Raw genomic sequence first — 9,023 nt, 5'->3', positions numbered from 1 at the left:
GAGGAGGAGGATGAGGAGGGTGGATGGGACAGGGAGGGATGAAGAGGATGAGGAGGATGGAGGGGACAGGGAGGGAGGAGGAGGATGAGGAGGGTGGATGGGACAGGGAGGGATGAAGAGGATGAGGAGGATGGAGGGGACAGGGAGGGAGGAGGAGGATGAGGAGGGTGGAGGGGACAGGGAGGAGGGGTGCCGGTGAGGGCAATCCCGGCGCGGGGGGGTCCCGGCGAGGGGGATCCCCCAGCCCGGCCCGACCCCGCTCCCTGGGGACCGGTTCAGCCTTCCCGGAACGCCGCGGGGGGGGCCGGGGCTGCCCCGCTCCGCTCCGCTCCGCCCCCCCCGGGGCCGCCCGTTAAAAGGGACAGAGCGGCGGGACCCGCTGTCACCTCCCGCTGTCGCGGTGTCGCCGTGTTGTCGCGGTGCCCGGGCCATGCGCCGCGCTCTCCTGGCGCTCCTGGTCGCCGCTGTCGCCTCTGTCGCCGCTGCCCCCGGCCCCGCGTGTCCCGTCACGGCACCGGAGGGAACCGGGACACGGGCCCGCGTGGGGCCGGCCCCGAGGAGAGCCAAGGTACGGCCGGGCTGGGATGCAGCGGAGCGGGATGGAGCGGGATGGACCGGACCGGGATGGGACGGGATGGGGCTGGACACACCGGACCGGGATGGACCGGGACACACCGGACAGGGATGGGTGGGATGGAGCGGGATGGACCGGACCGGGATGGGACGGGATGGGGCTGGACACACCGGACCGGGATGGATCGGGACACACCGGACAGGGATGGGTGGGATGGGGCGGGATGGACCGGACCGGGACGGACCGGGATGGACCGTGATGAGGCGGGACACGCCGGGCTGGGATGGGGCGGGATGGGGCGGGATGGGGTGAGACGCACCAGACCGGGACAGAACGGGATGGACCGGGAGGAGACGGGACACACCGGACAGGGATGGGGCGGGATGGACCGGGATGAGGCGGGACACAGCGGACCGGGATGGGTAGGATGGGGCGGGATGGACCGGACCGGGACGGACCGGGATGGGCTGGGATGGACCGTGATGAGGCGGGACACAGCGGACCGGGATGGGGCGGGATGGATCGGACCGGGATGGGCTGGGATGAAGCGGGATGAGGCGGGACACAGCGGACCGGGATGGGGCGGGATGGATCGGACCGGGATGGGCTGGGATGAAGCGGGACGAGGCAGGACACAGCGGACCGGGATGGGCTGGGATGGGGCGGGACACAGCGGACGGGGATGGGGCGGGATGGATCGGATCGGGATGGGCTGGGATGGGCTGGGATGAGGCGGGACACAGCGGACCGGGATGGGCTGGGATGGACCGGGATGAGGCGGGACACAGCGGACCGGGATGGGGCGGGACACAGTGGACCGGGATGGGGCGGGACACAGTGGACGGGGATGGAGCGGGATGGACCGGGATGAGGCGGGACACAGCGGACCAGGATGGGCTGGGATGGGCTGGGATGAGGCGGGACACAGCGGACCGGGATGGGGCGGGACACAGTGGACGGGGATGGAGCGGGATGGGCCGGGATGAGGCGGGACACAGCGGACTGGGATGAGGAAGGATGGATCGGACCGGGATGGGCTGGGATGGGGCGGGATGGGGCGGGATGAGGCGGGACACACCCGACCAGGATGGACCGGGATCGGGGGGGACACAGCGGACCGGGCCGAGCTTCCCCTCCACCTCCCGGAGCAGGGCCGGGACCCCCCGAGGAGGGAGGGGGGACACTGGTGTGGGGCTGGAGGCGATGGGGCGCACCGGGCACAGCACGGTACTGGAGGGCACCGACAGGGACATGTACGGTGATGGGGGACACGTACGGTGATGGGGGACACTGGCACGGTGTCACCAGTGCTGGGGGGAGGGGGGGCACCGGTCCCCTGCCCCAGCTCCCTGCTTCCCGGCAGCGCTTCGTCTCGGTGCCGCGGTATGTGGAGACGCTGGTGGTGGCGGACGAGTCGATGGCCCGGTTCCACGGCGCGGGGCTGCGGCGGTACCTGCTGACGGTGCTGGCAACGGCCGCCCGCTCCTTCCGCCACGGCAGCCTGGGCAACCCGGTGGAGCTGCGGGTGACGCGGCTGGTGGTGCTGGGCCAGGACACCCCCGGGCCCCCCGTCACCTCCAACGCTGCCCAGATGCTCCGCGACTTCTGCCAGTGGCAAAAAGGGCTCAACGTCCCCGACGAGGACAGTCCCCTCCACTTCGACACCGCCATCTTCTTCACCCGGCAGGTGAGGGGGGGGGTGACGGCTGGGGGGAGGCGCGGGGCTCTTCGGGGTTCTGCAGGGTGGCTGGGGGCTGGCGACGTCCCTGGGTGTCCCCCCCAAGGTGTTTGGGTGCTGGCCAAGCCCCTGGGGTGTCCATGGGTTTGGGGGGCCAGCAGGGTCCCCAGGGCCCCCCCCGGGCAGTTTGGGTGCTGGCTGGGTTTGGGGGTGCCCCGATTTTCCCACCCACCCCCCCCCCACCTCCCCACACTCTGCCTGCCCCCAGGACCTGTGCGGGGCGGCCACCTGCGACACGCTGGGCATGGCCGACGTGGGCACCGTCTGCGACCCCGAGCGGAGCTGCGCCATCGTGGAGGACGACGGGCTGCAGTCGGCTTTCACGGCCGCCCACGAGCTGGGTGAGCGGCAGAGGCCGGTGGGGAGGGTGGCGGGGGGGGGGGACCCTCTGCCACCCGTGACCCCCTCCCCGCCAGGGGCTGACTCCGTCGTCCCCCGGCCACAGGCCACGTCTTCAACATGCTGCACGACAACTCCCAGCCCTGCCGGGAGCTGAACAGCCGCTCCGGAGCCACCCGCCGCGTCATGGCTCCCGTCCTCTCCTCCCTGGAGCCTGGCGAGATGTGGTCCCCGTGCAGCACCCGCTTCATCACCGACTTCTTAGACAACGGCCATGGTACGTCCCGGCACTGGAGGCCAGGGCAGGGTGGGGGGGTGTCCTGGTGTAGCCGCGTCCCACCCCGCTGCCCTCGGGGACCCCCGGTGCAGCGGTGCCGTGTCCCCGCAGGTCACTGCCTCCTGGACCAGCCTCCGGAGTGGCTGCGGTTGCCCTCGGAGCTGCCGGGCAGCGTCTACCCGGTGCTGCGGCAATGCCAGCTCGCCTTCGGGCCCGACTCGCGGCACTGCGGCGACCTGCAGCCGCCCTGCGCCGCGCTCTGGTGCACCGGCCACGTCGGCGGCCGCCCCGTCTGTCAGACGAAGCATTTCCCCTGGGCCGACGGCACGCCGTGCGCGCCCGGCAGGGCCTGCATGGACGGGCTCTGCGTCGGCACCGGTCGCATGCAGGAACTCACCGTAAGTCCCGGCGGCGGGGGGCGGCGGGGCCGGTGTCCAGTCGCCGGCACCGGTTTGACCGCCCCCCCCCGCCCCGGGTTTGGTTTGCCCGGCTGCAGACACCTGTGGATGGCAACTGGGGGCCGTGGGGGCCGTGGGGCGGCTGCTCGCGGACCTGCGGCGGCGGCGTCCAACTCTCCCACCGCGACTGCGCCGCGCCGGCGCCGCGCCACGGCGGCCGCTACTGCCAGGGCAAACGCACCCGCTTCCAGTCCTGCAACGTGGAAGAGTGTCCCGGGAGCACCCGTGAGTGGCACCGGCGCGGGGCAGGGGGGGTGTGCGGGGATGGCACCGGTCCCCGGGGGGCTGGGGGGGTGGCCGCGGGCTGCCACCGGCTGCTGACCGTACCCCACCACCTCACCGGCAGCGCTCGCCTTCCGGGAGGAGCAATGTGCCGCCTACAACCATCGCCCCGACCTCGTCAAGGGGCTCCCGGCCCCCCAAGACTGGGTGCCACGCTACAGCGGCGTCCCCGAGCGCGACCAGTGCAAGCTGACTTGCCAGTCCCAGACCCTGGGCTACTACCACGTGCTGCAGCCGAGGGTGAGTGTGTCCCCCCCGCCGTCAACCGTGCCCACCGGGCACCCCCGGGTGCCGCCGGTGGGCGCTGAGGCCGTGCCGCGCTGCAGGTGGCCGACGGGACGCCCTGCTCCCCCGAGAGCAGCGGGGTGTGCGTGCAGGGCCGCTGCGTCCCCGCCGGCTGCGACCGCGTCATCGGCTCCAAGAAGAAGTTCGATAAGTGCATGACGTGCGGCGGCGACGGCTCCGGCTGCACCAAAGTCTACGGCTCCTTCACCAAACCCCGGTGAGCACCCCAAGGGTGACGGCGGTGGCGGGCTGGGGACACGCACGTCACCCCCAGGCTGCCACCAACCCCCCCCCCCCCCTCCTTCCAACCCCCTGTGCCCCGCAGCTACGGCTACAACGACGTGGTGACCATCCCGGCGGGGGCCACGCACCTCCTGGTCCGGCAGATGTCGGCGGCCGGCGGCGAGGACGTTTTCCTGGCGCTGCGGCGGCCATCGGGCGGTTCCCTGCTCAACGGCGGCTTCGTCCTGGTGCCCTCCCCCACCGACGTGGTGCTGGCCGGCGGCGCGACCCTGCGCTACAGCGGGGCAACGGCGGCCACCGAGACGCTGGCCGGCCGGGGGCCGCTGCGGGAGCCCCTGGTGCTGCAGGCGCTGGTGGTGGACGAGCGGCGCCCGCCGCGTTTGAAATACAGCTTTTTCGTGCCCCGGGCACGGAGGCGGCCGACGACGGCCTGGGAGAAGCAAAAAGCCGAGATCCTGGAGATCCTCAGGAACCGCCGGCGCGACAAGTAGCGGCGGGAGCGCGGCCGGGACGCGGCTCGGCGCCGCTGCGCCTATTTATTCGGTTATTTATCGCCCGCCGGGAGCAGGGGCAGCGTCCCCCGGTGCAGGTAACCGCATCTACCTCAGCCCCTCGGCGGGCAGAGCTGGGGGGGGTCCCTCGGGCAGGATCCCAGGTCCCCCCAGCGCCGGCTGCAGCACCTCCCACACCCCCCCTCTCCCAGCGCACCCCCCCAGCTGTAATTTATTGCAGTGCTGTTATTTAAAGCTATTTATGGAGCCGGCTGGCGTGGCGCGTGGTGATGGGCACGGCGGTGCCAGGCACGGCCGCGGCCCTCGGGCGCAGCCGGGGCCGCGTTAACCCTCCCTCTCCGCTCCCACTCTCATTCCCCGGCGTCTTTTCCCCCCCACCCAAGGTGCCAGCAGCACCCCTCCAACCCCGTGTCCCCCCCCCAAAACAGGGCACCGCCAGCTTTGCCCGGAACGGGATTTTATTGGGCGCCTCCTCCCGACCGACCGCGCGCAGCCCCTCGGGGCGGCCGTGGGTCTGTCCCCCTCTCTGCAGGGCACACAGGGCCCAGCCACGCTGCCAGCCCCCCCCCCCTCCTCAAAGATGTCACGGGGCAGAAAATCCCCCCCATACACACCCCTCCATGGAGCCCTGCACCCCAGGGATGGCGGGGCTGGGTGCCCGCTCTGCCGGGGAGCCCCAGGGACCTCAGCACTGCGTCGGCTCGGCGCTGCCCCAGCTTTGGGGGTGGCAGATTCCCCCACCCCCGGGGGGGGGGGTTGTGGTGGGGGTGGTGTCAGAGGGCTCACGGTGCTGGGTTCGGAGGTGGTGACGCTCCATGGCGGCTCCGCATCCCGGCGCAAAGCCGCCGTCGAGGCGTTTCCAGCATCCTCCGGGAGCTCAGACGCAGCGGCTGGGCAGGGGGGGCCGTACACGGGGGCCGGGGGGCAGCGGGTTGGGGGGCGGCAGCTCCAGGGGAAGGGCCAGCAGAGCACGAAGCCTGTCTGGGGGGAAGGGGAGAGGCGTGAGCCCCCCAGGATCCCCCTCACCGTCCCCGCAGCCCCCCCCCCGGCCCCACGCACCTTGCCCGGACCCCTCCCGCAGCAGCACCCGTTTGGGTTTTAGGGGGCACAGCCCCTCCCGGTTCCTCTCCTTCAGCCGGGGGCGTCTCATCCCTGACGATCGACCCGACCCGGGGGCGACGGGGACGTCACCGCCGACACGCAGCCACCCCCACTTGCCCCCGGTGCCCCCCACCGGCCCCACGTCATGCCCGTGCCCCCCCCACGGCCACCACCGCCTCCACCCCACCAAACTGGTCGTAAAACACGATGGTGACGAAGGCCCCGAAGAGGAGGGACTGCAGCGGCAGGATGACGCAGCGAGCCCCGGGAGGGCACCTGTGGGTCAGAGCGGTGCCGGGGGCCGGTGCCAATGTGGGGGTCCCACCACGGTGCCGCTGCCCCTCCCGACGCGAGCTCCTCCGCGGAGGAGGGAGACGGGCCCCCCCGCGCTGCCCGCGCTCACGTCTGGACGGGGCTGTTGGCGACATCTCCTGCCGCCGCCATCCCTGCCGGGCTCCTGCCCGCCGGTGCCAGCCAAGCGGCCACCACCAGCCCCACGGCGTAGCGACTGGCCAGCCCTGGCGGGGAGCGAGCACTCCCGGACCCATATCCCACCGCCCAAACCTGCCGGCTGCCATGGGGCTGGGCACCCCCCGTGTCCCCCCAGGCCCGCGCCCACCCCGTGGCTCAGCTCCTGCCCGCAGAGGGGCCAGCGGACCCAGGAGCGGGGCTGCACCACGGGGCCCCCAGTGCCTGGAGACCCCACAGGGATGGGGGACCCACTGGCCCAGCACCCCAGAGACCCTGAGGGGACAGGAGACCCACCGACCCGGTGCCCTGGGACTCCACGGGGATGGGGACCCAGAGACCTGGTGCTTGGGGACCCCATGGGGACGGGGACCCAGAGACCCGGTGTTTGGGGATGCCATGGGGATGGGGACCCAGAGACCTGGTGCCCAGGGACCCCACGGGGATGGGGGACCCACTGACCCGGTGCTTGGGGACCCCATGGGGTTGGGGGACCCACCAGCCATAGCACCCCGGGAGCCCGTGGGGCCAGGGAACACCCAACCCAGTGTCCTGGGGACGCCACAGGGATGGGGGACCCAGAGACCTGGTGCCTGGAGACCCCACGAGGATGGGGGACCCACTGGTCCAGCACCCCAGAGACCCTGAGGGGACAGGAGACCCACTGACCCGGTGCCCTGGGACCCCATGGGGATGGGGACCCAGAGACCCGGTGCCCGGGGACCCCACGGGGATGGGGGACCCACCAACCCGGTGCTTGGGGACCCCACGGGGATGGGGGACCCACCAACCCGGTGCTTGGGGATGCCACGGGGATGGGGGACCCAGAGACCCGGTGCCTGGAGACCCCACGAGGATGGGGGACCCACTGGCCCAGCACCCCAGAGACCCTGAGGGGACACGAGACCCACCGACCTGGTGCCTGGGGACCCCACGGGGATGGGGGACCCACCGACCCGGTGCTTGGGGACCCTACGGGGATGGGGGACCCACTGACCCGGTGCTTGGGGACCCCATGGGGATGGGGGACCCGCCAGCCATAGCACCCTGGGAGCCCGTGGGCCTAGGGAACCCCCAACCCAGTGCCTCAGGAACCCCACAGGGACGGGGGACCCACCGACCCGGTGCTTGGGGACCCTACGGGGATGGGGACCCAGAGACCCGGTGCTTGGGGACCCTACGGGGATGGGGGACCCACTGACCCGGTGCTTGGGGACCCCATGGGGATGGGGGACCCGCCAGCCATAGCACCCTGGGAGCCCGTGGGGCCGGGGAACCCCCAACCCAGTGCCTCAGGAACCCCACGGGGATGGGGGACCCACCGACCCGGTGCTTGGGGACCCGACGGGGACGGGGACCCAGAGACCTGGCGCCCCGGGGACCCCACTCACCTCCTCCACCTGCCGTAGCCCCGGCCGCAAAAATGGCCAAGGTCCAAGGATGGCTCCCACGGCCAAAGCGCCGGGGAGGGAAACCCCTGGCTTGTCCTCACGCTCTCTGGGAACCAATTCCCTCACCCCACAAACCTGGGGGCGCCGGGCTTTCCCGGCAGCGTCCTCCTCAGACCAACCTTTCCTCACTCCTCCCAGGGCTGGGCTGAAAAAAGGTTTTTTCCTTTCCAGATAAACCACCGCCGCGAGACGTTGGTCAGGGAAAAGGGCAACGAGACGAACACCTTTAACGAAAGCAACGCTCGTTGATCTAAACGGCCAAGGCAACAGGGGGGACAACCCAGGCCTGTTGTCACCCCCCGGGGGGAACCAGGGGGTGAGGAGATGGTGAGGGGACAGGGACACCTCTCCGATGAAGAAAGGCTGAGGGATTTGGGGCTTTTTAGGCTGGAAAAAAGGCGACCGAGGGGGGATCTTATCAACGCCTATAAATACTTCAAGGGGGGGTGGCAGGAGGATGGGGCCGGGTTTTTCTCAGCGGTGCCCGGCGACAGGACGAGGGGTGACGGGCGCAACCTTTGTCACCAAAGACAGGCCTCTGCTTTCCTTCTAAAATAGTTGTTTCTTACTAACCTTCTCACTGTGTGAGAAAACAGCTAATTACTGACTTTCTCGCGGTGTAAAAATAGTCAGCCACTGAGCTGATGGTACAGATAGCGATAACGAGGAGACAACCAGAAGTAGTTAATCACTTCAAGGTTCTTCTGTACGTCAAGTACGTACTCCTACACCAATTAGGAGAGTTACGGCTGCTTCAAAGAACATCCTCATTATCTTCAAGGAGTTGCCAAGCTCACCGCAAACTCATACTGTCCTGAGACGACTCGATACCTTAAAAGGATAAAGGTGAGGAAGGGTCTCCTCACCCAAACGACCACCGGGACGCTCACGCTCGCGCGGAAGTGTTTTGCCGACGCGGCAAAATTCCATACGCGCGTGCGAAAAGACTGGTCGGTCATCCTAATGAATATAGGATCACGGAATCGTTAGGGTTGGAAGGGATCTTAAAGACCATCTGGTTCCAACCCCCCTGCCGTGGGCAGGGACACCTCCCGCTAGATCAGGTTGCTCAGAGCCCCGTCCAGCCTGGCCTTAAAAACTTCCAGGGATGGGGCTTCCACCACCTCTCTGGGCAACCTGGGCCAGTGTCTCACCACCCTCACGGTGAAGAACTTCTTCCTAACGTCCAGTCTGAATCGACCCAGCTCTAGTGTTAACCCATTCCCTCTAGTCCTACCATGACCCGACATCCTAAAAAGTCCCTCCCCAGCTTTCTTGTAGCCCCCCTTCAGATC

The 9,023-nt window shown here is 69.8% G+C and overlaps 1 protein-coding gene across 1 annotated transcript; it reads left to right on the top strand.

Moving 5' to 3' along the window:
- Positions 1-205: 205 nt before the first annotated feature.
- Positions 206-4,687, top strand: ADAMTS4 (ADAM metallopeptidase with thrombospondin type 1 motif 4). The gene is made up of 9 exons (XM_054182628.1): positions 206-568; positions 1,938-2,261; positions 2,521-2,653; positions 2,758-2,928; positions 3,040-3,326; positions 3,425-3,611; positions 3,733-3,908; positions 3,995-4,170; positions 4,279-4,687. Exons 1-9 carry the CDS (start codon positions 431-433, stop codon positions 4,685-4,687), a joined length of 2,001 nt encoding a protein of 666 aa, XP_054038603.1. The 5' UTR covers positions 206-430.
- The last annotated feature ends 4,336 nt before the right edge of the window (positions 4,688-9,023 follow it).

The sequence above is a fragment of the Rissa tridactyla genome, chromosome 23 (genome assembly GCF_028500815.1).
Source record: "Rissa tridactyla isolate bRisTri1 chromosome 23, bRisTri1.patW.cur.20221130, whole genome shotgun sequence".
Classification (NCBI taxonomy): domain Eukaryota; kingdom Metazoa; phylum Chordata; class Aves; order Charadriiformes; family Laridae; genus Rissa; species Rissa tridactyla.
The sequence above is the reverse complement of the archived record's forward strand: the minus strand, read 5'-3'. Positions and strand labels throughout refer to the sequence as shown.